Source organism: Natrix helvetica, assembly GCF_964273705.1.
Source record: "Natrix helvetica genome assembly, chromosome: 10".
Classification (NCBI taxonomy): Eukaryota; Metazoa; Chordata; class Lepidosauria; order Squamata; family Natricidae; genus Natrix; species Natrix helvetica.
The window spans coordinates 6,557,510-6,584,932 of record NC_138561.1 but is presented as its reverse complement, the minus strand read 5'-3'; the positions used below and the strand labels follow the sequence as shown (position 1 = coordinate 6,584,932).

The window sequence follows — 27,423 nt, the reverse complement described above, 5'->3', positions numbered from 1 at the left end:
TTCTGCATCAGTGCACCAATTCAATGGCCAACTTTGAGGTCAACGGTGTCCTATGGAAAAGGGAGCAGCTCCAAAGGGACAATTCCCAACCACCCCACCCTCTCCCGGGAAAGCTTACTCATGTTCTCCGTAAAAGCCTGAGTCAAATACGATGCCTCCTCCAGGATCCTTTCCTCCATCAGATTTTTCCCCACGCCAAAGTTTCTGAACAGCCTCAGTGAAAACCTCTTTTGCTCCTTCCACACTTCACCATAAGGCTGTGTGATTATGCCTGTCAAGTCAAAGATTGATGCAGGTAGTCCTCGACTTACAACCACAATTGAGCCCAAATTTTCAGTCGCTAAGCGAGACAGTAGGTGAGTTTTGCTCTGTTTTATGACCTTCCTTGCCACAGAATCACAGCAGGTGTTAAGTGAACCATGCAGCCAATCAAGCCAATGTGGCTTCCCCATTGGCTTTGCTTGTCAGAAGGTTGCAAAATGTTGTTGGAAGAAATATCCATCTTGGTTCGGTTCCAACTGAGGAGAAAGACACTGGAAACATGGAGGCTGATTGGAAAGATGGTTTAATGATGGACAGGACCACGTGGGTTTTGGGTCCTTGGCAGATGAGCACATGGAGTGGAGAGAGAAGGTTATTTATACCCTCTCTTGGGCCTTGCCCTTGAGCTTCCTGTTCCTGTGCAAGAAATGTATTCTATTGGTTGTCAGACTCCCAGGGGGCTATGCGGGGGTCATAGCTAACCTTTTTAGGTTGTCTGAATTAAGTTTGGTCGAACCTTGCTGGGTGATGCTGGGTCCCTCAGGTGATTTCAGAATGCAGGGAGCCCTGCTGCCAGATGGGTAGAGGGCTAATCCTATTATGTCCCATCACCCCAGAGCTGAAGTTCTAATTGCCTTGTGGACAGTCACCAAGCACCCGAAGGATGATCACATGACCACAGGGATACTACAATGGTTGTAAGTGTGAAAAGCTGTCCTAAGTTAATTTTTCAGTGCCCTTGGTTGCTAAATGAAGGACTACCTGTATTGAAATATTAGGAAACAAACATTCATTTTGAAACTTCCTTCTGATTAAATGATTCTAAAATTTCAACCGATCTCTCCTTCTCTTCTTTGAGAGTAGGCAACTGTAGCATTCAGAGGAAAAAGGAGAGAGGACAGTAGGTAAAAAAAAACAAATTTTTCGGAGTATAAGACACACTTTTTTTCCCTCTTAAATGGGCTGAAAATTTGGGTGTATGTCTTATATTTCGAATGTAGCCCACCGGCCCCTACTCTTTGGTCTCTGCGTATTCTCTTCCGAACTGCAGAAATTGCCACCGACAATGGCTTGTGTTTTTGGGCTCCATGCGTTGCATTTCAACCTCCAAATGCTCGACGCACAGTGCCCAAAATGATGACCCGGAATTACTGCTGCCTTCTCTTACGCCTTCCCTACTTCGCCTGCTTTAGTCACTGGAGCCCCCTCCGAGGATCAGCTGTGCTTTTGAGGCTATTGGCCGAACCGGTAGTTTTTTGGCGGCCTGGGTCGCTGAAACCGGCAGCGATCCAGGCCTGCCACATCCCCAAACTAGTTCTCCCAGCGGCACCATAGGCGCCACCATCTTGCTTATGCGCATGCCCAGAGCAATTTATTTGCATTTATGGTCAAATGCACATGTGCACATGCGCAAGGACCGTGCACCTGGCATAGGTGCAAGCAAAGCAAATGCGTGTGTGCAAAATTGCATGCACACCAAACTGGCAGTAATGTCAGCAGCAACCCACCCCTGCACAGGCCCCACCACCCCCAACCTCAAAACCAGCAAACAAACTAATGTGCTGAAGCTTATGCCCCATCACCCCCAACATCAAAACCAGTGAGGGAACTAATGTACTGAAGCTGACCAGGCTAAGGACTAGCCAGATGAATACCTGGTAGGCAGAATCCCTCCCCCGTACACAAACTCTATTTTCCTCCCCCCAAACTAAGGTGCGTCTTATATTCCGGTACATCTTATACTCTGAAAAATACGGTAACTTTAAGAGGCATTCAAACTTCTTGAAAATTGTATCGTTACCTTTTTTCTTAGTGATTATATCAACAACGTAAACGTCTGGTCTCCCAGCAAATTCTATGCCTTTTACCACGAGGACTTCTTTTGCTAGAGGAAATCCGTGAATGAAGACTACGGGTGTGGGTCCCAAATAAAGAGAGTAGACGGGTCCATATTTTTCTGCAAACTGAACGAAAACAACAGATGAGCAAAGAGTTATTAGGAAATCACTGAGAACCAATCATTGCAATGATACCACGTAGCCTCACCAAGGTGGTGAAATTACAATTACCTGTAGCTCCCTCCCTGCTCCATTCCTCAAAGTGATCCGCTGTTACCCCCTCCCTACTCAACTAGTAGGCATGTTGTATGCAGAACTTTCACTGGACTACTTAGTAGGAATTTTGTACCATATCGTAGAGGGAAAAGGATTTATTTCTAGATAACAATATAACTTCCTGCTTTTTGGCATGGTACCTCTTAACATATGGACCCACTTGGAATCACTTTGTTGACACTTTAAATGTACACAAATCGGCATACCATAGAATGAAATTTCATTGCATTCAGGTCTCAGAGGGTCACCGCCTCCAATATACACTACATAAACATGACAATAATATACGTAATAAATAAATAAGCATATGCCCACATATGTTATATGACACAGAGAAACAACACAGTCCAGTTCAGATGTATAAATATACATTGCGAGATGGCAAAAGACTCATTTGAATGTGATTTCAAAAGGCCATACTATTAGAACGGATAAAATAGAATAGATAGAATAGTGGAATGGAATGGAATGGAATGGAATGGAATGGAATGGAATGGAATAGAATAGAATAGAATAGAATAGAATAGGTTGGAAGGGACCTTGGAGGCCTTCTAGTCAAGCCTCCTGCTTATTTTATTTTTTATTTACCACTTCATTGCTTGTTTAATTTTATTTTATTTATCGCTTTATTCCTCTCCATTCACTCCTTACTCTCTCCTTCTCATGGTCCTGACCGCATTCTTCCTTTTGGTTTAACTCCTGCTGGACGAAAGTAACTCTTTCTTTGCTTTAGTCTTTTTTTTTAATTTCAGTCTCTGCTACTGTTGCCCATTTTGTTCTGGTTTCTGCCCACCTGATTATCTTGAAATAATCACCTTTTTCTGAAAGGTATTAACAATGGAAAGTGGAGTGGAGTGGAACAGAACGGAACAGAACAGAACAGAATGGGTGGAGTGGAGTGGAGTGAATTAAGCTCAAACATTCATAAACCTGCCACGCAATGCAAATAAACTCTGGAGAATCTTTTGGAAGCATCTCAATGTCTTTGGGGGTTAGGATTATCCTTACGTAGCTGGAATTCGATCATTTGCATAACTTTCTCAACAGTTCTACAATCCAACAAAACAGACACAGACTTCAACCGATCATTAGAACTGCAGAAAAAACAATGGCTACCAACCTGCCTTCCATTGAGGACCTGTACACTGCACCAGTCAAAAAGAGGACTGTGAAAATATCTAGATACCTTGCATCCTGGACATAAATTGTTCCAATTTCTACCCTCAAAATGACACTATAGGGCACTACACAACAGAACAACTAGAGACAAGGACAGTTTTTTCCCCATGCCACCACTCTGCTTAACAACTAATTCCCACAGCACAGTCAAATAACTTACTAAGACTGTATTATTATTTTTCTCCTCTTCCTTCCTATTATCTATCTCTTCCCACTTATGACTATAGCCATGTTGCTTGTATCTTTACAATTTATATTGTTTTGATTTGTTTCATAGTATGATTTGACAGCTTATTAGTAACCTTGACTATCTCTAAGTGTTATATCTTTTATTCTTGATGAATGTAGTTTATTCTCCTTATGTCCACTGAGAGCATATGGACCAAATTCCTTGTGTGTCCAATCACACTTGGCCCATTAAGAATTCTATTCTATTCTGTTTCTCCTCAATGGGCTTCAGGGTGTATTTTCAATCACACACACAAACATTTAACAGACACAGAACTGCTCAGCCAGCCTCCTTTTAAAAATGGCAGCAAACTCCTTGCTTTTCTGCAAATTGACTCCATGGAGTTTGATATAAGAGCAATTAAGGAGCCTTACCTGATCGAGGATCTTCAGAAAGTTCCTTTTATTGAACTGAAGCAGATTCCAAAGCAGGGACAGCCTCCACGGCCCAGGGGGAAAACTTTTGGGACTTTTATTTTTCCAAAACCAGAAGAATAGGAGGGAAAGAACAAACAGCCAGATGAAAACAGCCATATTCAAAGCAGAGCAGTCTGCCTCTGTCTTTCCCTGCTGACAAAAAGCCAATAAGGAAGTTTGTTCCCTCAACGCTGGGATAAGATTGGGCAATTGCACATTTGACGCTGCAGTTGGGATCAGGACTGGGCTGTTTTAGTCTATTCCGTTTTATAGTATTAATATGGTTTGGTAAGTTTTATCTTTCATTGGGAGACTTCCCAGCAGAGCGGTATTCAGCCAGCTCTGACAGGTTCTGGAGAACCGGTAGCGGGAATTTTGAATAGTTCGGAGAACCGGCAAATAGGCTGGCCCCGCCCCTACTGCCTCCCAGCTGATCTTCTTTTGTTGCCCTGAATAGGAGAACGGAGCTGGAAAGCAGGTTAGTGGGGTGGGGAGAGAATGGGGATTTTGCCCTATCCTTCCCCTGCCACACCCACAAAGCCACACCACGCCCACAGAACCGGTGGTTAAAAAAAAAACTGAATCCCACCACTGTTTCCCAGAGTTGGTTAAAACATGGGCAGCTGTATAATCTGCATTGGAATGGGCAGCCTGTTGGTTTGGGATCTATTCCGAAGCATCAATACTCTGGATAGAATAAAGTCTTTGCAAAGTTCTCCAAAAGTCTAAATCACTCAGTTGGGCAGAGCACACCAGAGTCCCTTTGGGGAGAGGGGGCGGTATAAAAGTCTAAATAAAAGTAAAGTAAAGTAAAGTAAAAAACCCATCATTCCTGAACAAGAAGATATCATAAAGGGAACAAAGCCAAGCTATAACAGACGAATGGAGTATTGAAATAACAGCATAAAGAATTCTGCTCCAATTGGAATAATTCTGAAGATTCCTTTCTATTCCCTCCTTACTCTTTCCTTCTTGTGGCTCTCACCACATCCCCCCCCCCTTTGGTTTACCTCCTGCTAGAAGAAAGTCATTATTGTCCTTCAGCCCTTTTTCCTTTTTGTCTTTGTTGCTCTTGCTCAATCTTCCTGGGTTCTCCCCCTCTTACAGCCTTGTAACTTTGGGGATCCGATGAGATCTTCACACCAGCTGCCTTACCTTCCCAGAGAAAACACAGAATGCAGCTGGAGAATCCCATCAGAATACAAGCTCAAATTCAAAAGCCCAGAGAGGGCATAAAACCCAGGGACCTTCAGCATCTATTGTATTGCATCTGTCCCCCTTTTTCTTCGCCGAAGATTTTCAAGACATGTCATCCTGTCCACCATTAAAACCATCTTTCCAATTCAACATGGAGGAAGAAGTAGTGAAAGAGACCATGATAACGTGGGCCACAAACTTTGGATATACCATAGAATTGGTAGAATGGGAAAATCTCTGGGAAACAAATTACAAGTTAACAATGGCAACAGCATACGGGGAAAACTTATACAAAATGTTCTACCGATGGCACCACCATCTGCAAGAATAGCAAAAATGTTCCCGGAATGCGCACCAACATGCTGGAAATGTAACCAAGCACACGGAACCTTTTAGCATATGGGGTGGACTTGTTCAAAATTATGGACAAAAATTAAAAACTGTCTCGAAGAGATTATCTCACAACCAATAGAATTAAAACCGGAACTATTTTTATTAGGAATAATCACAGGGAATTCTGAGAAAAGAAATGAAATACCTAATACGACATGTAATTACAGCAGAAAGAATCACATATGCAAAGAACTGGAAAAACAAATAAACACCAACAGAAGAAAACGTGATAAAAAAAGGACTGGAATGCGCCAATATGGACAGACTCACAAAAGAACTAAAAGGCAAAGAGGAATCCGGGTATTATTTAGTATGGAATTTATGGTACAAATGGCTAGAGGAAAGAGGGGGGAAAATAGGGAAGCAATAAAGGGAGGAAGAAAAGATCATGAGACCAGAAAATAAACACAAAAGTGCAGAATCAACAAGAGGGGTAAAATACAAGATAGATTGTATATAAAAATTGTACGAAGTAAGAAATATGAGAATCAAACATATACATAAGATGTATTATATGGAATCTATAGAGGTAAAAGATATTTATTTATGCATTTCCAAAAGTGATCTTGTGGTGAATTTGAAGAAGAGAAGGCCTCCAGCTGTTGGAGAGAACAAGGTTGTCTTGAATCCGATGCCTTGCAGAATCCTCACTTCGATCTACCCACTTGGCTGGCGACATTTTAGCAACACCTTAAAGCGGGATGGGGATTGCGTAATCGCAAAGTGTGGTGTCAAATCTGGAGCTTGGGATTTATCTGGCCAGGATAGCTGGAAGCTCCTGACAATGCTGGTGAAAAGGAGGAAGAGCTCCATCCGTGCCAGGATTTCCCCTAAGCAGAATCTTGGTCCTGAAAAGACAAGGAGAAAGAGGGAAGCCAGACAGATTCTGACAGCTGGAAGTTGGCAACCTGTTACAATTCCTTAGACCTGCTTGGTTCTCTACAGTAGGATCCCAAACCTCATGACTGTTCCAAAATTGAAATGCTCCATGATTATGATCAAATTTAATGAAGCTTTTCTAGATTAAAAAAGGCCCTAAAATCATCTAGCCGGATCGTTAATCTCATGCTAAACTGAAGGAAACTAAAGAGGAAGAATGGAACGGTTGACTGAATGAAATATTGGGCCAACCTGCAAATATCCTAGAAATAAATTTAGCACAGATGCTTCCAAAGTCGGTGAGGTTTTTTGCCTTCTTTTATCCTTGAAAAAAGGGACACGGTGGCTCAGTGGCTAAAGACACTGAGCTTTTCGAGCAGAAAGGTTGGCAGTTCAGCGGTTCGAATCCCTAACATTGCGTAATAGAGTGAGCTCCTGTTACTTGTCGCAGCTTCTGTCAACCTAGCAGTTTGAAAGCACATAAGAATGCAAGTAGAAAAATAAGAACCACCTTTGGTGGGAAGGTAACAGCTTCCATGCACCTTCGGTGTTTAGTCATGCCAGCCACATAACCATGGAGATGTCTTCGGACAGTGCTGGCTCTTCAGCTTTGAAATGGACCACCATCCCCTAGAGTTGGGAACGGCTAGCACAGATGTACGAGGGGAACCTTTATCCTTGAAAAGACTCATCTTCGAAAATCAATCTTCCATTCTTTCCTCTCTCACTTCAGTTCCTCTTTTCATCCCTGATTCTGACTATAGAGTTCAGGTACCATATTTTTCGGAGTATAAGATTCACCGGAGTATAAGATGCAGGAAGGTTTTGATGAGGAATTTTTTTTAAAAAAAAATTGCACTCTGCAAACCTCCCAAAATCTCCCTCCTTTTAAAAAAAATGGCATGAATAGCCCTTAGGAGCTTGTAGAGTGCTTCAGGAGGGGGGTTAAAAACGAGCATAAAACAGTCCGTTTTTCATGAAAACGGGCCTGTTTTTGGCAAAAGAAAGGGCATGGATAGCTTTTAGGAAGCTTATAGAGTTCTGCAGGGGGTTTGGGGGCAAAAATGGCTCATTTTTGCTCATTTCTGCCCTCCCCAGCACCCAGGAGCTTTCTGAAAGCCTCCTAAAGGCTCTGCACGGCCATTTTTGTGAAGGGGCGGTGTTTCAGGAGGCAAAAATGTTGTATTCAGTTTATAAGATGCGCCCAGATTTTCAGCCTCTTTTTTGAGGGAAAAGGGTGGGTCTTAAACTCCAAAAAATACTTACCTGTCTTGTTCTTCCCCCATCATAGAGAGAGAGAGCACAATACAGATGCAAGAACAGGTCCTCAACAGTTCATTTAGTGTTACAATGGCACTGAAAAAAGTGACTTTTGCCGTTTTTCACAGTTACGACCACTGCAGTCAAAGCCTAGGAGCAGACTTCCATGAATCTCTAAAGAAAGGTTTGGTTGTTTGGGATCATTGCGTGGTGCAAGAATTGTCAGTGAACGTGTGGATGACATGGAGAGACAGAAGGAGAGAGAACAAGACTCTGTGTGTGTGTGTGTGTGTGTGTGTGTGTGTGTGTGTGTGTGTATGGGTGTGTGTAGGAGAGTGAGAGAGACAGAGAGAGTGATACAGAGAGAATCATTCACCTGCTGAAAATGCCAAAAAGGCTTCCGGCTTCATAAACTCCCCGTCTTCATTCAGGAAGTTGGAGGGGTTGAACTCATTGGGGAACTTCCACTGGGATTCATCACGATGGGCAGACTGGATGTTGACCAAAACCATAGTGTCCTGCAGAAGTCAAAACAAATGAGGTCATCTCGAAGAAAACCCTCATTGTCAGACATGGCTCTGGATGAACTCCCAGAAAGACCCTATTGAGATATGGTTGAAGACAGAGACAGATAGACAGAGGCACGGAGAGAGAGAAAAACAGACACAGAGAGAGAGAGACAGAGAGACGGAGAGAGAGACAGACGGAGACACAGAGACAGGCAGACAGAGACATACACACAGAGAGAGACAGAGAGACACAGAGATCTCACATCAAACAACTACAGATTTGCCTGGAGAATCGCCAACACGATACCATTCCCACTCAAAGGTTTCTACCTTTACCTTGGGAATTTTGTATCCCAAAAGTTGTACATCATTAATAGTTTTATGAGGAAGTCCCAGTGGAAGTACATTTGATATGCGCTGGATTTCATGAATGACGGCATTTGTGTAAGGCAACTTTTCTCTGTCTTCATACTTCAAGATTGCCTTGTTTCCCAGGACTTTGTCTATTTCCTTCCAGCATTTCTCTGAGGAACAAAGAACTCAGTTACCTTCTGGAAAACATGTCATTGACTTTAAGTAGACATTGGTTTGCTTCCAAGCGATGTACACAGATCTATGAATCTCCTGCCATGATATCTAACTCCCTTCTTTCCCATGTTATGGAATTGGTGAAGATATTACGATGTCTACTAAAGGACACCGTTTGACAATTCTGTACCTTGGACCTCTGGAAAGGCCACCAAATAGAGGAATGCCCACTGCAATGTTCCTGAGGATGTCTCTGTTCCAGCAATGAATAGGTCAAACAATAAGACTCGTAGTTGCTCTTCTTCAAAACTGGAACCTTTCCTCTCTGGCTTTTGTTGGTTAAAACAAAGAACGGAAACAGGATTGTTAACATCTATGTATTCATTGCAATGGAAGGGAAGGGAAGGAAGATAGAAAAAGGGGAGGGGAGGAAAGGAAAGGAAGATAGAAAAAGGAAAGGAAAGGGAAGGAAGATAGAAAAGGGGAAGGGAAGAAAAGGAAAGGAAGATAGAGGAAGGGAAGGGAAGGGAGCTTTGTCCTGAAGACTTCATTCTGAAAAGTATCACTAAAAAAGAAAAGGAAGCAGGAAGTTGAGGTGGAGGAGGAGGAGAAGCAAGCATGCAAGCGGCAAATCTTTCAAATGCCCAAGTTTCTCCAAAAATTCATCAGGGCAAAAAAAGTTCAGGAATTTAATGATTAAAAGGAGGTGTCCCCACAGTTTCCTGCCTGGGGAGTTCTGGGAGTTGAAGTCCATTTGTCTCAAAGTTGCCAAGGTTAAGAAACTCTACTCTACAAGGACTCTAGGCAGATCTTCATTTAATTGATCTTGAAGAAATGTCCAGGCAGGGAGTGGAATTTCTGCTTACTGTTATTTCTTTCAGACAAACATCTCCGCCCATGTTGTCCCGTTCTGCGCTGCCATCTATACAGTACATCGCACCATTAACTAAGTTTGGATAATTATTTCACCTTTTATAATATTTTCAATTATATTCTACTAATTCTTATTCATATGTAGAGCTTATTAAACTCATCGTTTTTCAGAGAGAGAGAGGGGCGGATTCATATGGATGGGTAGATGAGAGAAAAAGAAAGAAAGAGATAGATTGGATGGATGGGTGGATGGATGGGTGGATGGATGGATGGATGGATGGATGGATGGATGGATGGATGGATAGATAGATAGATAGATAGATAGATAGATAGAGATAGAGATAGAGATAGAGATAGAGACAGAGACAGAGACAGAGACAGAGACAGAGACAGAGACAGAGATAGAGATAGAGATAGAGATAGAGATAAATATATGATGGATGAATGGATGACAGATGGTTGATAGATGGATATGGATGGATAGATACGAGATGATGGATAGATGGTAGATATATAGACAGAAAACAGTTGATAGATAGATGGATAATGCACGTAACAATCTTCAGTTAGATATTTTGTCGTATCTGCCTTTATGGCTAAAATAAACTGATTTGATTTCATTTTGAGGCCACCAACACAAGAGAGAGACTGCAAGAGAGATAGAAAAGTCTTGAAAAATATTAGTGAGCTGTTCACATATTGCAGAAGAGCCAATGTGGACGCCTGGCTTTGAGTTCCTTTCAGTGGGTTTATGGCTGCATATTTATAGTATTTATAGCTGCGCTTTGTCTGAAATTCAGATTCAAAGAGTTTGATTTTAACAGGGAAGTTTCACTCTTTGCTAGGTTTACAGAACAAGCTAAGCAAAGTCCCATAGCAGCACCCGAAGAATTTTCTCTGATTTGCTTCTCCCTGGACAAAATGCATAAAGGACACAAATTCCAAAAAAGTTACACAGAAATTTTTTAACAAAAAAGAAGAAGATGTTTGTGCTATTTTAAACACTGGACTAAATTACAGCCATGTGCCAAAGAACTGTTGCACTCACAAAACTTGTTATGTTAGAGAAAGAGATGCGAGATGAAAAAATATAATGTACAAATCAAGAACAAGACTAAGAAATCTACCTTCTGGATTTCTTCCAAATATGCATCAATGAAATCTCGGGGTTCTCCAGGAGTCAAGGTTGCCTTGTGTTCTTCCATTTCTTTTTCAAGCAACGCAAACGTTTTACGGGCATTTGTTAATATTTTCTGATGGGGCAGGGGAAGATTTCTCACTAAGGGCACAACGTTGCAAAGCTGCCAACAAACAGAAGAAAAGAAAAAAATTGGTTATTTGGTTAGAATGCAGTATTTCAGGCTAACTCTGCCCACAGCCAGAAGTTCAATCCTGACCAGCTCATGGTTAAGTCAGCCTTCCGAGGTGGGTAAAATGAGGATACAGATTGTTGGGGGCAAATAGGCTGACTCTATAAAACACTTAGAGAGGGCTGTAAAGCGCTGTGAAGCGGTATATAAGTCTAAGTGCTATTCCTATATATTGAAAGATAAAAGAAAATACCTAAAGCTTTCGTATAAGTATCTCTCACAGTTTGAAAGGGAGTCAAATGTTTAAATAAACTGAAATTTGACTATAGACGCTAATTTTTAGCCACCTTGGGCAGTGGTGAAGGAGTTGGTCTAAAAAACAAGAGATTGTGAATTCTAGTCCCATTTTAGGCATGAAAGTCAGCTGGGTGACTTTGAGCCAGTCAGTTTCTCGCAACCCACAACATCAGGAACCAAACTGATTCTTAAGTTGTGGGGAAAACCCTAGAAGCAGAAGAAGAATTATACCCCATTCAATTTGGATAACTGCTGTTATTCAAGAGAGCCGTCACCCACTCTTCCTGGCACTCTGATCAGAGAGTTCCATAAAACCAAAGGCCTCTCATTGCAAGGAAAATCCATTTCCCCAAATGGGTGAGATGTTTCTCATTCAAGGTCTGGTGATGGTAACATCAAGAACATTGACTTTCTAATTCCCCACCAGTTGTGCCTTAAATCTGAATGTTTGTCAGGATTCTCATTTAGGGTACCAGAGCCCAGGGTCCTGCCACCAGTCTGGCATATTGATAGGTCCGGTCCAGCAGGCATCTCAGGAAGTTGCTGTCATATTCAAAACGTTTCCCAAATATTATGGTGGAAAGTATGTTGGCGACTGCACTATCAAGCAACTCGTGAGGCTCCAAAGGCACCCCTGCAGAATGAAACAAAAGAGATGACTATAGATCAGGGATAATTTTAGCCAATAATCATGGGACAGTTGTCAACTGAACCAATGTGGCTGTGAAAATGCATAAGCTTACATGCATGCCAGAGGTGATATTCAGCAGGTTCTGATCAGTTCTCGAGAATTGGTAGCGGAAATCATGAGTAATTCAGAGAACCGGTAAATACCACCTCTGACTGGCCCCGTCCCCATCTAGTTTCTGCCTCCCGAGTCCCATCTAATTGGGAGGGAAGGGAGATTTCATAGTATCCTTCCCCTGTAGTGGGGAGAGAGACAGATAAGATAGAGATAGATGATAGATAGATAGATAGATAGATAGATAGATAGATAGATAGATAGATAGATAGATAGATAGATAGATGATAGATAGGAAAAAAGAAGACAGATAGAAATGAGAGAGAGAGAGAGAGAGAGAGAGAGAGAGAGAGAGAGAGAAGGTATAGATAGATAGATAGATAGATAGATAGATAGATAGATAGATAGATGATAGATAGATAGATAGATAGATAGATAGATAGATAGATAGATAGATAGATAGATAGATAGATGATAGATGATAGATGATAGATAGATAGATAGATAGATAGATAGATAGATAGATAGATAGATAGATAGATAGATAGATAGATTTTATTGAAGAAAAGCTAAAATACAAAAGACCCAAATATTGGGGGCGGGGGGAGAAAAACACAATAAGATATAAAAAGTTACTTTACAAAAGGTTAACACTTGCACACATAACATCCTCCCTAGTTGAATGCTGATTCATATAATACAACAACATTAAGCTCCCACAATGACAATGGAGAGGGCCATATTTGCAGCTTAATACTTCTGGGGAATCATCAGACTGCAGGAGGCTACCAAGACATCACAGGGTCAATATGAAGCATGGGGCAACACAGAATGAAGGTGAATCTATGTGTCCCAGGATAATGTTGCAGGATCCAATCTGGGTCGGTCAGCAGGAGCACAGGTTTAGTTTTCCAAGCTTTCAGACTCATTGTGGAGCCCATCCTCAGGGAACTTCTCTCTCATAAGAATGTGTGAATGGAGAACAGAGACCAGTGTTGGGAGAGACATGGGAACAAGGTCAGTCAATGAATAGGCATAGCAACTAATTCAGCCAACGGGATATGAGTCTGTGCAAAGAATTGAAACAGAAACATAAGCGGTCTGCTGCTCTGAGAAGTAAACTGGCAGTCTCTCTGGGCTTGACTGCTGATATGAAACTCTCCTGCTTTGTGTTTACTTGGAAGAACCCCCTGTTGGTATTGTACATTTATTCATCTATTCTTATGTATATAAAGAAGTTAATGAATCCTGCTGAATCAGTTATCTGTGTGTGCTTTCTGGATTTGAATTTATGCAACAAACACTGACACACTTCTGAAAACATGCCATAGGTTCACCAACATGGACACAGACCCAGTAAATGGTGGCAAAGAGTATTCCATGAAATCAAAAGTTGGTGACCCGTTCCATTTTCTAGGATTTTAGACATAATAAAACTTCCCACTTAACTCCAAATTTCTATCAACCTTCTGCCAACCAAGAACTAAGCACTTCAACCTTAGAAACATTACAGTTAAATGAAACAAAAGGTAGGTCTTATTTTGGCCAATAGGGCTTTGAATTTTATGCAATCCTAATTCTACGTTTCTCCCGTTCTGCATCAGTGCACCAATTCAATGGTCAACTTTGAGGTCAACGGTGTCCTATGGAAAAGGGAGCAGCTCCAAAGGGACAATTCCCAACTACCCCACCCTCTCCCGGGAAAGCTTACTCATGTTCTCCGTAAAAGCCTGAGTCAAATACGATGCCTCCTCCAGGATCCTTTCCTCCATCAGATTTTTCCCCACGCCAAAGTTTCTGAACAGCCTCAGTGAAAACCTCTTTTGCTCCTTCCACACTTCACCATAAGGCTGTGTGATTATGCCTGTCAAGTCAAAGATTGATGCAGGTAGTCCTCGACTTACAACCACAATTGAGCCCAAATTTTCAGTCGCTAAGCAAGACAATAGGTGAGTTTTGCTCTGTTTTATGACCTTCCTTGCCACAGAATCACAGCAGGTGATTCATGCAGCCAATCAAGCCATTGTGGCTTCCCCATTGGCTTTGCTTGTCAGAAGGCTGCAAAAGGTTGTTGGAAGAAATATCCACCTTGGTTCGGTTCCAACTGAGGAGAAAGACACTGGAAACATGGAGGCTGATTGGAAAGATGGTTTAATGATGGACAGGACCACGTGGGTTTTGGGTCCTGGGCAGATGAGCACATGGAGTGGAGAGAGAGGGTTATTTATACCCTCTCTTGGGCCTTGCCCTTGAGCTTCCTGTTCCTGTGCAAGAAATTTATCCTATTGGGGGCTATGCAGGGGTTATAGCTAACTTTTTAGCTTGTCTGAATGAAGTTTGGTTGAAACTTGCTGCGTGATGCACATGGAGCATGCATCTGGCACAGGTGCAAGTAAAGTGAACTTGCTTGCGCAAAATTGAATGTGCACCGAACTGGCAGTTATGCCGGCAGCAACCGACCCCTGCACAGCCCCCACCATCCCCAACCTCAAAACCAGTGAGTGAACTAATGTGCTGAAGCTGGCCAGGCTATGGACTACCCAGATGAATACCTGGTAGGTAGAATTCCCCCCCCCCTATTTTCCTCCCCCAAAACTAAAGTGCGTCTTATATTCCAAAATATTCAAACTGTTTGAAAATTGTATCGTTACCTTTTTTCTTAATGATTATGTCAACAATGTAAAAGTCTCCTTTCCCAGCAAATTCTGTGCCTTTTACCACGAGGACTTCTTTCGCTAGAGGAAATCCGTGAATGAAGACTACGGGTGTGGGTCCCAAATAAAGAGAGTAGACGGGTCCATATTTTTCTGCAAACTGAAAGAAAACAACAGATGAGCAAAGAGTTATTAGGAAATCACTGAGAACCAATCGCTGCAATGATACCACGTAGCCTCACCAAGGTGGTGAACTTACAATTACCTGTAGCTCCCTCCCTGCTCCATTCCTCAAAGTGATCCGTTGTTACCCCCTCCCTACTCAACTAGTAGGCATGTTGTATGCAGAACTTTCACTGGACTACTTAGTAGGAATTTTGTACCATATCGTAGAGGGAAAAGGATTTATTTCTAGATAACAATATAACTTCCTGCTTTTTGGCATGGTACCTCTTAACATATGGACCCACTTGGAATCACTTTGTTGACACTTTAAATGTACACAAATCGGCATACCATAGAATGAAATTTCATTACATTCAGGTCTCAGAGGGTCACCGCCTCCAATATACACTACATAAACATGGCAATAATATAATATAATATAATATAATATAATATAATATAATATAATATAATATAATATAATATAATATAATATAATATATTATATTATATTATATTATATATAATATATATATATATATTAATATATATATTAATATATATAATATAATATAATATAATATAATATAATATAATATAATATAATATAATATAATATAATATAATATATAAATAAATAATATACCCATTTATATTATATGACACAGAGAAACAATGTAGCCCAATTCAGTACGTTTCAAGCTGGCAAATCTTTTGAATGTGATATCAAAAGGCCATACTATTAGAACAGATAGAATAGAATAGATAGAATAGTGGAATAGAATAGAATACAATAGAATAGAAAAGAAAAGAAAAGAAAAGATGGAATGGAATGGAATAGAATAGGTGGAAGGGACCATAGAGGCCTTCTGGTCTAGCCCCCTGTTTATTTTATTTTTTTGGTTACCACTTTGTTGCTTGTTTAATTTTATTTCATTTATCGATTTATTCCTCTGTACTCACTCCTTACTCTCTCCTTCTCATTGTCCTCCCCGCATTCCTCCCTTTGGTTTAGCTCCTGCTGGAAGAAAGTAACTCTTTCTTTGCTTTAGTCTTTTTTTTTTTAATTTCAGTCTCTGCTGCCATTCCTCATTTTTTTTCTGGGTTCTGCCCACCTGATTATCTTGTAATAATAACCTTTTTCTGCAAGGCATTAATAATGGAAAGTGGAGTAAAGTGGAGTGGAGTGAACAGAACAGAATAGAATGGGTAGAGTGGAGTTAAGTGGAGTGGAGTGGAGTGGAATGGAATAGAATTCTTTATTTGCCAAGTGTGATTGGATACATAAGGAATTTGTCTTCGGTGCATAAGCTCTCAGTGTACATAAAAGCTATAAGTGATAAATATGAGCATGGTTTTCCAGCAACCTCATTTTAATACTGAAGTGTTGTAAACAGATTCCACTTCAATGTCTAAATAACCTTTTAATTTTCACTGTTGGGAAGTAAGGTAAAGGTTCGTATTTTTCTACTTGCATTTTTACATTCTTTCGAACTGCTAGGTTGGCAGAAGATGGGACAAGTAACAGGAGCTCACTCCGTTACGCTCACTAGGGATTCGAACTGCTGAACTGCCAGCCTAGCGTCTTAGCCACTGAGCCAATGTGTAATCCTCTGTTGGGCAGTACTTCATGCTGATCCTTCAAATAGCAAGTAGGAAGATGCCAAGTTTAATTCAGCTCAAAGAACCATTGCATGGCAGAACATGTTTTCCAAGAAGGCCCATTTATACTAACAATAGGCCAGAAACACATAGGAACAACAATGTCCCCTTCTCTAACTTTCACATTTGTGAGAATTCACACACCTCCTTGGGGCAAAGACAAAGCCCAAACTCTAACAGCAATCATTGGAAGCCTTTCATCAGAAGCCTCTATGTTAAAATCTTAAATTAACATTTCATACATTATAAACCTTACACGATAACATTTGGGACATTTTATCCAGGGGAATTGCTACACGTTGGTGTTTGTTTAAAAAGAAGTTCCCCTAATTGTATAATAGAAATTTAGCATCAGAGTGACAGAATGGAATTGCAATGTTTACAAGAAAGTGAAAGCAGTGACTTCCAGCAGCTGCATGGCATTTTTTCCTTCTCCAATGAATTTGGCTGGGTTTAAGGTGGTCTAGAAAGATTTCTGTTGTAGTCTAGGAAATTCCAAATGTTGTTTTCGAAAAGGGCAGAGCTGACCCTTAGAATTCAGCTCAAACATTCATAAACCCTCCATGCAATGCAAATAAACTCTGGAGAATCTTTTGGAAGCATTTCAATGTCCTTGGGGATTAGGATGGTATAGCCTTATGTAGCTAGAATTTGATCATCTGCATAACTTTCTCAACAGTTTGTTTTGGCTCTGCAACCAAACAAAATAAACACAGACTTTAACCGATAATTAGAACTGCAGAAAAAACAATGGCTACCAACCTGCCTTCCATTGAGGACCTATACACTGCACCAGTCAAAAAGAGGGCAGAGAAAATATCTACAGATACCTCGCATCCTGGACATAAATTGTTTCAATTTCCACCCTCAAAACGACACTATAGGGCACTGCACACCAGAACAATTAAACACAAGGACAGTTTTCCCCCATGCCACCACTCTGCTTAACAACTAATTCCCACAACCCTGTCAAATAACTTACTAAGACTGTATTACTATTATTCTCCTCTTCCTTCCTATTACCTATCTCTTCCCACTTATGACTATAACCATGTTGCTTGTATTTTTACAATTCATACTGTTTTGATTTGTTTCATAGTATGATTTGATAGCTTATTAGTAACCCTGACTATCACTAAGTGTTATATCTTTTATTCGTGATGAATGTATTTTATTCTCCTTATGTCCACTGAGAGCATATGGACCAAGTTCCTTGTGTGTCCAATCACACTTGGCCCATAAAGAATTCTATTCTATTCTGTTTCTCCTCAATGGGCTGCAGGGTGTATTTTCAATCACACACAGAAACATTTAACAGACACAGAACTGCTCAGCCAGCCTCCTTTTAAAAAATGCAGCCAAACTCGTTGCTTTTCTGAAAATTGACTCCACAGAGTTTATTATAAGAGCAATTAAGGAGCCTTACCTGGTCGAGGATCTTCAGAGGGTTTATTTTATTGAGCTGAAGCAGATTCCAAAGCAGGGACAGCCTCCACGGCCCAGGGGGAAAACCTTTGGGACTTTTATTTTTCCAAAACCAGAAGAATAGGAGGGAAAGAACAAACAGCCAGATGAAAACAGCCATATTCAAAGCAGAGCAGTCTGCCTCTGTCTTTCCCTGCTGACAAAAAGCCAAAAGAGGGACCTTGTTCCCTCAACGCTGGGATAAGATTGGGCAATTGTACATTTGACGCTGCAGTTGGGATCAGGACTGGGCTGTTTTAGTCTATTCCGTTTTATAGTATTAATATAGTTTGGTAAGTTTTATCTTTCATTGGGAGACTTCCCAGCAGAGTGGTATTCAGCCAGTTCTGACCGGTTCTGGAGAACCGGTAGCGGGAATTTTGAGTAGTTTGGAGAACCGGCAAATAGGCTGGCCCTGCCCCCACAGCCTCCCAGCCGATCTTCTTTTGTTGCCCTAAATAGGAGAACGGAGCTGGAAAGCAGGTTAGTGGGGTGGGGAGAGAATGGGGATTTTGCCCTATCCTTCCCCTGCGACACCCACAAAGCCACACCACGCCCACAGAACCGGTGGTAAAAAAAAACTGAATCCCACCACTGTTTCCCAGAGTTGGTTAAAACATGGGCAGCTATTTAATCTGCATTGGAATGGGCAGCCTGTTGGTTTGGGATCTATTCCGAAGCATCAATACTCTGGATAGAATAAAGTCTTTGCAAAGTTCTCCAAAAGTCTAAATCACTCAGTTGGGCAGAGCACACCAGGCTAAAAAACCCATCATTCCTGAACAAGAAGATATCATAAAGGGAACAAAGCCAAACTATAACAGACGAATGGAGTATTGAAATAACAGCATAAAGAATTCTGCTGCAATTGGAATAATTCTGAAGATTCCTTTCTATTCCTTCCTTACTCTTTCCTTCTTCCTTTTTGTCTTCGTTGCTGTTGCTCAATCTTCCTGGGTTCTCCCCATCTTACAGCCTTGTAACTGTGGGGATCCGATGAGATCTTCACACCAGCTGCCTTACCTTCCCAGGGAAAACACAGAATGCAACTGGAAGTGTAGGAAGTTAGCACCCATCCCTCTCCTAGGAAAATGAGATATTTTAGGAAATATTAAAAGGGCAGAATATTTCCCCTGAAAGGGAAGCTGAAACTCAGCAACCACCACCACCCCGCCACACCTTTGTCAATGGGCCATTAAGGCCTGGGCCAGTCTATTCTACATAACAGAGATCCACCTCCTTCAGGCAGAGCCATAGAAGGAATTGCCAAAAGCCCTTTCATTACATCACTACCCACCAAGGCTCAACCAAACTTGCGACAAAAACACAACCTACAAAGTTATCCCTGCATGGCCCCAACCAATCAGAATACAAGCTCAAATTCAAAAGCCCAGAAAGGGCATAAAACCCAGGGACTCTCAGCATAAAGCATAAAACCCAGGGACTCTCTAAAAAGCAGAGACATCCCCCTGCCAACAAAAGGGAGTATAGTCAAGGCTATGGTTTTCCCAGTTGCAATGGATGGCTGTGAAAGTTGGACCATAAGGAAGGCTGAGCGCCAAAGAATGGAGGCCTTTGAACTCTGGTGCTGGAGAAGACGCTCTTTTTCTTCACCCAAGATCTTCAAGGCATGTCATCCTGTGCACCATTAAAACCACCTTTCCAATCAGTCTCCGTGTTTCCAATGTCTTTTTCCCCACTTGGAACTGAACCCAGATGTTTCTTCCAACAGAAGAAATAAGTAAAGAGGTCTATTTAAGCCCACAACATACAAAAGTTGGAGATGCTCTCACAAATCTTTGCAAATTGATATCTCCCCATTTTTCCTCCCCCATAACAAATGGGGTCCTGTTTTGGCCCAACCCTGGTTTACTGCAAACCCTGGATTGGAAAGATCACAAGCCCAAATGAGGCAGAATGGAAAGGTTGAAAAGCAAGAAAAAAAAACCAGGTTCCTGAAGACTGAAGACTCACCTGTTCCGTTTAGCCGGCCTGGACCATTCATAACCTTATTATACCTCCTGGCAGATATATTTTAACTGGGTAATTTTAATTGGGTATTTTTTTTTTAGGATTGCTGATATACTGTTTTTATTTGCTTTACCTGTACAGTGTCGTATTGCCCCCTCTTCTATGTTTTTATGTTTGTATGTTTGTATTCTATTTTATCTGTTTTTTACTGTACACCGCCCCGAGTCCCTTTGGGGAGAGGGGGCGGTATAAAAATCAAAAATAAAGGTAAAGGTAAAAAGGTTTAGTTCCCCTGTGAACCGATTCAACTCACACAATGGCAACTCTGATTCTATAGCAAAATAAAAAGACTCCAAAAATATGAAACCCTAGCCATGATCATACCTCTTATGTGGTCTCAAATGTTTTTCATTATTTTCTAAGCCAAGGGAATTCACATTCCTTCCCCTCTTCTTCACCCACACGCCACCAGCTACAAAAACCAACTCTATTATTTGCAAAACTTGTTTTTTGTGTGTGGTTAGTCGTGAAGTCATGTCCGACCCATCGTAACCCCGTGGACAACGTTCCTCTGGGCCTTCCTGTCCTCTACCATCCCCTGGAGTCCATTTAAGCTCAGGCCTTCTGCTTCGGTGACTCTATCCTGCCACCTCATTCTCTGTTGTCCCATTCTTCTTTTGCCCTCAATCGTTCACAGCATTAGGCTCTTCTCCAGGGAGTCCTTCCTTCTCGTTAGGTGGCCAAAGTATTTGAGTTTCATCTTCAGGATCTGCCCATCTGAAGAGCAGTCAGGGTTGATCTCCTCTAGGACTGACAGGTTTGATCGTCTTGCAGTCCAAAAGGCTCGCAGGAGTCTTCTCCAGCACCAGAGTTCCAAAGTCTTCAATTCTTTGGCGCTCAGCCTTCCTTATGGTCCAACTTTTACAGCCATCCATTGCAACTGGGAAAGCCATAGCCTTGACTATACGCACTTTTGTTGGCAGGGTGATGTCTCTGCTTTTTAGAACCTGGTTACAAAATACCAAGTTTAAGCCACCTTTACAACTTTTTCTCTGCTCCACATTTAGCCTGCGTTGAATTCCTGCGATATTTCATAGAAATGCTTGGCCTTTAGAAGTGTCAGAGTTCAAAGTTTCTGATTAGTATTTTCTTGACTGAATATTACTTAAATGCTAATTTGCAGAATGAGTATTTTATGTTTGGAAAAGCTCCATTCCCTAGAGCACAAGCAGTCCAAGGAATAGATATCGTAGGAAAGGAGACATATTAGTCTACAGGAGAAAACATCAGGCGTCTTGAGACGCTGTTTCTTTAATTTTATTAAAAGGCACACGTTTTTGTCAACTACACTGACAACTGCAGAAGATTTATTGTGTGGTTAGACTGGCACAGGATTTAAATCCGGATGAGAGGATGGGGGAGGAAGGGAAGCAGTCTGTGCAAGTGCAAGCTATGCATAAAAGAGATTACAAATGTCAGGGATAAACAAAAGATGTTACAAGTGCATTGTACTTTTGAGATCTTTGGAGATTGTCTGTAATCGTTTCTTTGTGTACACTAGTCTCTTGCTCAATGACACTGTTAAAATCTCTCTTTTTTTTTCAAGAAGGTTGCTCTACTGTCCACCATAATGATTTTGAGAATGGTTCTTCCATATACAGAGAAATAGTATATAACTATTGTGGTCTGCTGGAGGCCTGCGGAGCTGGCAGCAGAGTCGGACAGTGAGGAGGTTGGGGAGGAACATGGGCCAGCCTTGGAATCTGGGGAAGGCTCAGACGAGGGCTCTGCATCAGAGGCAGAGATGGGGCCAAGGCCATCTGGTAGTTAGGTGCTGCCTCTGGAGCCTCCCCAGTCTGACATCAGCGAGGCAGAAGAACAATGGAAGCCTGTTCCCAGTGTGCACATGCGCAGAGCTGCCAGAAGGCAAGAACAGTTAAGACAAAAAGGACGACTCGGGAGTAAGGCTTGGAGATGATTGCCCCTTCCCATAAGACATAAAAGAGGAGCAAACGATGTGACCCTTTGCAGGAAGCAATTAGTTCATTCTGGTCGGTTCAAGCTCGGAGAAGTTCTGTTTGTCTCTGTGCTGTGTTTGACCTTGCAAAACTAATTGGCCATTAGGTCTCTGGCAGCGTTTCAAGGGAGATAAAGGTGGGTGTTTATCAACATTACCCTGAAAGACTGTGGCGACATAAGCAGACATCTGTCGGGATCTTCACAGACTGTTTGTGAATCATTACGGGCTGTGAATGACCATAATTCACAGCCATAGCAATAAAAGAGGCTTTGAGGGACTAAGATTGCGATTTATGCTTTCTCAGGAAGAACAATAATAATGAAGAGCCAGTTGAAAACATTCACTATTTTCTTTGGGAAACGGCTAAAAATAGAAAACCTTTTACTGCCAAACAGCCTTCCATTGAGGACCTGTCCACTGCACGAGTCAAAAAGAGGGCCGTGAAACTGTTTACAGACCCCATCACATCCTGGGCATAAATAGTTTCAACTCCTGCCCTCAAAATGATGCTATAGAGCACTGCACACCAAGACAAGTAGACACAAGAACAGTTTTCCCCCTAAACGGCATCACTCTGCTAAACAAATAATTCCACTGTCAAACCATTCACTAAGGCTGCATTACTATTACTATTAGTCTTCTCATCGTTCCTATCACCCATCTCCTCCCTCTTATGACTGCAGGAGTGTAACTTCGTTGCTTGTATCCTTATGAGTTATATTGATATTGATTGTTTCCTAATTGTTTATTTGTACCCCATGACTATCATTAATTGTTCTACCTTATGATTCTTGATAAATGTATCTTGTCTTTTTATGTACACTGAGAGCATAGGCACCAAAGACAAACTCCTTGTGCGTCCAATCACACTTGGCCAATAAAAAATTCTATTCTGTTCTGTTTTTTGGTGGAACTTTGATCTTCACTGTTGACAAAAAGTAATGTTAGAAGCTTGGCAAACAGGCTAATTCACACAGGCCAGCTTGCAAGATTCGGTTAAGGTTATCTTACAATAAAGATACAGCCAGGATTCCTGATTGTGCTTCTTGTCTGGAGTACCACACAATAATGAATCTTGCAATTCGGAAAGCACACCTCTTCCCCCTTCACGTTTACAATCCAAGAAACTAGGGAGGGCCTCTTCTGAGATTTGGTCCCCATTTGTTCCAGAAGTTCATCTGCCCCTTAAATCACCATTGCCTACTCTGCATCACTTCCTCCTGTCTCCCAACCCACAAACCACGATTACACCCAAAGGACAGCATTATTTCTTCTCAATCAGGTTTATAATATTGAAGATATATTTTTTTCAGATCAGCCAGTATAACTCTTTTCTTCATGTGACTGTTTTAAACCACGGAGCCTACGAATTTCATCTGGATCTTTCAAGTGTCTTCGGTCTCTTTTTGGAGAGAACGACTTTGCCTGGAGTGATGCGGAAACCTTCTCTCCATCTAGTCACTCTCCTGGCGGCCCCTCATGGATATTTTAAAGCTTGACGGGAATAGTGTGAGACCCAAGTTAGGTGTGAGATCGGGTGCCTGGGATTTATCTGGCCAAAATAGCTGGAAATTTCTCAGGATGCTGGTAAGGAAAAGGAAGAGCTCCATCCGAGCCAGATTTTCTCCTAAGCAAACCCTTGGTCCTGAAAAGCCAAAGACAAGATCAAAGTTCAATGCTATTCATGTTTTATGATAAAACAGCATTCCTGAAACAGAGAGTTTGTGGTTGTGTAACATCGTGTGAAACTGACTAATTTCCTTAGAATTAATGGGCCTGTCTTTGTGTGTCTGTGTGTTGTCTGTGTGTGAGAGAGGGGGAGAATAGGAAAATGTGTGTTTCCTGGCTCACGAATGGGCATATTTTCAGGTTCATCTTGGTTTTTTTTTTAATTCAAGGTTTTTTAAAATTTTTATAACATCAGAAATTCAATTTTTAATTCAACAGTGTGTTGTCTGGGTGCAAATACTTCTAGGAAATAGTAATCAAAATATTTACAACTGTGTTCATTAAACTAGTATTGATTATAATATTATTAATAATGATGAGGATGTTTACTTAACCATTTTAACATACCTCCCTTATTAATCCTTTTCTTCTCTTTCCCTGTTTCTAACTCCTGTTTTTTGTTAGCTAGTCATTTGATAAAATAAGTCCCAGGACAAAAAATATTCAGTTTCTTCCTTTTCCATAATTGTAAGTGTTAGACCCGTGGTGATGAACCTACGGCAAAAGTGCCGGGGCAGGGGAGGCACACAGAGCCCTCTCTGTGGGCACACGCGCCGTTGCCAGCTGCTCTTTTGTTTTCTGGCGTGCCGGCCAGCTAGTCTTCGTGGGGGCTGGAGTGCCGGAAAATGGCTGGAAAACAGCCCCCAAAATGCCCCCAAACCAGGCCGTTTTTCAGGCCTTTGGGGGGTCGTTTTCTAGGCCATTTTCTGGCCTTTTTCCAGGACGTTTCCAGGCCATTTTTGGGCTGTTTTTCTTTGCAGGCACCCGAGCAGCCAGAGGTCTGAAAAACTACCTGAAAATGACTCCCAAAACAAACTGGCCAAAAAACAGGCATACATGGACTGGCTAGTTGGTCTTTGGGTTTCTGGTATTCCATGCATGAATGGATGCATGCACATCCATTCTGGTTTGAGCACTTGGTGCCAAAAAAGTTCTCTATCATTGTGTGAGACCATCCATTTCTGTGCATTCTCATCTTTTTTAAATCATCTGTTGGGATCTCTTCACTTTTCCATTGTTGTGCAAGTGCAATTTATCTCGTTGAAGGATACATTCAGACAGAGAATCTACAACAATGCTTTCACAAAAATTGGTGAATATATCCCAAAAGTGAATGCACTCTTCTGTTGCTCCCCATTGGCTATGTTCACAGTTTTCTCCATCCAAGGATGCACTGAGGCAGAAAATTTTAGTAGACAGGGGCTGAGACCACAGGGCTGTCTAATTCCTGGTTCTGTGTGATGGGCAGCCCTTGCCATTCAAAGAGAGAGGGGGGAAGAGGGGGAGGGGGGGAGAGAGAGAGAGAGAGAGAGAGAGAGAGAGAGAGAGAGAGAGAGAGAGAGAGAGAGAGAGAGAGAGAGAGAGAGAGAGAGAGAGAGAATTTACCTGCTGAAAATGGCAAAAAGGCTTCCGGCTTCACAAACTCCCCCTTTGCATTCAGGAAGTTGGAAGGGTTGAACTGGTGTGGGAATTTCCACTGAGATTCATCATGGTGGACAGAATAGAGGTTGACGAAAACGGTCGTGCCCTGGAAAAGCCAGGAAAACTGGATCACACGGAAGAAAGAGCTCAGTGATCGAAGGGATCTTGAATCAATTTTGCTCAGCTCTTTTGAGCTCTGGTTCAAGAATGGGACACTGATGGTGAAAAGGATCATTCATAGAATCATAGGGCTGGAAGGGAACTTGGTGGTCTTCTAGTCCAACCCTCTTCTCAAGGCAGGAGCCCTTATAGCATCCCTGAGAAATGGCTCCCCAACTTCTTCTGGAAACCTCCAGTGATGGAGAGGCTAACTTTTCCACTCATCTAACCATTCTCACTTTCAGGAAATTCCCCCTTATGGAGCTCCCTATGATGAGTTTCCATTCATTGCTTCTTGCCCTGCCTTCAGGTGCTTTGGACAATGAATTGGCTCCTTCTTTTTTCTGACAGCCCATTAAGTATTGGAAGACTGCTATCATGTCATGTCTCCCCTCATTCTTCTCTTCATTTGGCTACATATACCAAGTCCCCTTAGCCTTCATTGTGCCATTTGGCCTCCAGACCCATGGTCCACTTTTGAAAGTTTCCAGTTTTACCTTGGGTATTTGATAGCCCCCAAGCTGTGCATTTTGGATGGGCGTGTGAGCTACTCCGAGAGGAACAACAGTTGTACAGCGTTGGATTTCATGAATGACGGCATTTGTGTAGGGCAGCTTTTCCCGATCTTCATATTGCAGGTTGGAACTACTTCCCAGAAAAGCATCTATTTCCTTCTGGCATTTCTCTACAGTGCAAATAAATTAGTTAGTGAGGAGGGTAAGGAAGGGGACATCAACAGAACGATGCAGCCATTGCTCCCTGGGAAGAAGGACTGAAGCGTTTTTAAGGGCAAAACAATTAGGTAACATTCAGAAGATAATCTGAAAGTCACCTCCTAATTCACTGGAGTAGAAGAAGGGGAGGATATCCAGCATAATGAGATGTGCAAGACCAATCAATCGCAATAGAGCTAGAAGGGACCTTGGAGATCTTCTAGTCCAACTCCCTGCTCAAGCGGAAGAATTGAATTTTCTGGTATAGTGTATGTAGCAGAGTTGACAATTATTTTGTCAAACGCAGGAAATCAGGAGTGCCGGCAATTCAAAAGAATATGGGTTTATTGCATGTTAACTCAATCTACAAGAGTCTGAACTGCTAATGGTCAAAGCAAATCGGAGTTAGATAAGAGTCAACGGAATTCAGTGGGTGAGATGTAGATGTCTTGTGGGTATGAAGGGACTCGAGACTGATGATGCACTTGATCCCTCCCTCAGGCACAGCCTGGTCATCTCCTACTTACATTTTTGAAAACTTCACACTGATTCCCCATGCTTTGTATCCTTCTCAAATTGGTGCTCTCCTTGAGTTGTGGCAGAACAATTCGTCTCTATCTGGGAATTCTAGCTATTATAGTTCTAAACATTCTCAAAAGATGAATCTGTCTAAATCCAAATGAAGCTTTTAGAGAGGTCCGGAATCACTATCTCAAGAGCCATCCTGATTTGGCCTCAGTGGTGGGATCCTGCCAGTTTAACAACCGGTTCAGTGATTGCGCGCGTGCACAGTTTTAACAAAACTTACCACATTACTTCTGGGGTGTGACACAGCTATCCGCTCTGCCACGCTAATCAGCTGAGAAGATATAGGTAAGTAAAGCGCAGGGACAAGCAGGCAGGCAGGTATACCTGATCATTGGAGCAAACCAGATCGCTTCCCAGCCGATCGTCGGAGCTACCGGTTCGCCAGAATCGGTGCAAACCGGCTGAATCCCACCCCTGTTTTGCATGATTAATAGAAGGAATCTTTGTCATTTGCTATTTCCATACCTTGGATATCTGGAAAGGCTACCAAATAGAGCATTGCCCACCGAAGTGATCCAGACGTTGTTTCTGATCCAGCAGTCAAGAGGTCCATCAGTAAAATTAGTAATTGTTCTTCTTCAAAACTTGAACCTTTCCGCTCCGCCTTTTATGAGTTAAAACAAAGAAAGAGAAAATAGTCCTCAAGGTACATGAACCAGCCCTGAACTATTTGTTCAGTGATGGTTTGAG

The 27,423-nt window shown here is 41.9% G+C and overlaps 2 protein-coding genes across 3 annotated transcripts in view; both read right to left on the bottom strand.

Moving 5' to 3' along the window:
- Positions 1-18,469, bottom strand: part of LOC309397352 (cytochrome P450 2J6-like) — a 109,089-nt gene extending 90,620 nt beyond the window's left edge. The window contains exons 1-9 of one of the 2 annotated variants that reach the window (XM_081963314.1): positions 18,095-18,469; positions 14,839-15,001; positions 13,899-14,051; positions 11,919-12,079; positions 10,966-11,139; positions 9,156-9,294; positions 8,774-8,961; positions 8,305-8,446; positions 5,025-6,637 (exon numbers count right to left, since the gene is read on the bottom strand). In XM_081963314.1, the coding sequence (XP_081819440.1) occupies positions 6,447-6,637; positions 8,305-8,446; positions 8,774-8,961; positions 9,156-9,294; positions 10,966-11,139; positions 11,919-12,079; positions 13,899-14,051; positions 14,839-15,001; positions 18,095-18,253 (1,470 nt within the window). In that variant the 5' untranslated portion in view covers positions 18,254-18,469 and the 3' untranslated portion in view covers positions 5,025-6,446. Of the gene's footprint in view, positions 1-5,024; positions 6,638-8,304; positions 8,447-8,773; positions 8,962-9,155; positions 9,295-10,965; positions 11,140-11,918; positions 12,080-13,898; positions 14,052-14,838; positions 15,002-18,094 lie in introns of those variants that run through there. The other variant, XM_081963313.1, reaches the window with a different exon arrangement.
- Positions 18,470-23,577: 5,108 nt separating this feature from the next.
- Positions 23,578-27,323, bottom strand: LOC309397241 (vitamin D 25-hydroxylase-like; the record flags this gene model as incomplete). Its single annotated transcript, XM_081963098.1, has 4 exons — positions 27,199-27,323; positions 25,930-26,117; positions 25,238-25,379; positions 23,578-23,768 (listed from the first exon to the last, which is right to left on the bottom strand). The coding sequence occupies exons 1-4, from the start codon at positions 27,284-27,286 to the stop codon at positions 23,578-23,580; spliced, it is 609 nt and encodes a 202-aa protein (XP_081819224.1). The 5' UTR covers positions 27,287-27,323.
- Positions 27,324-27,423: the final 100 nt, after the last annotated feature.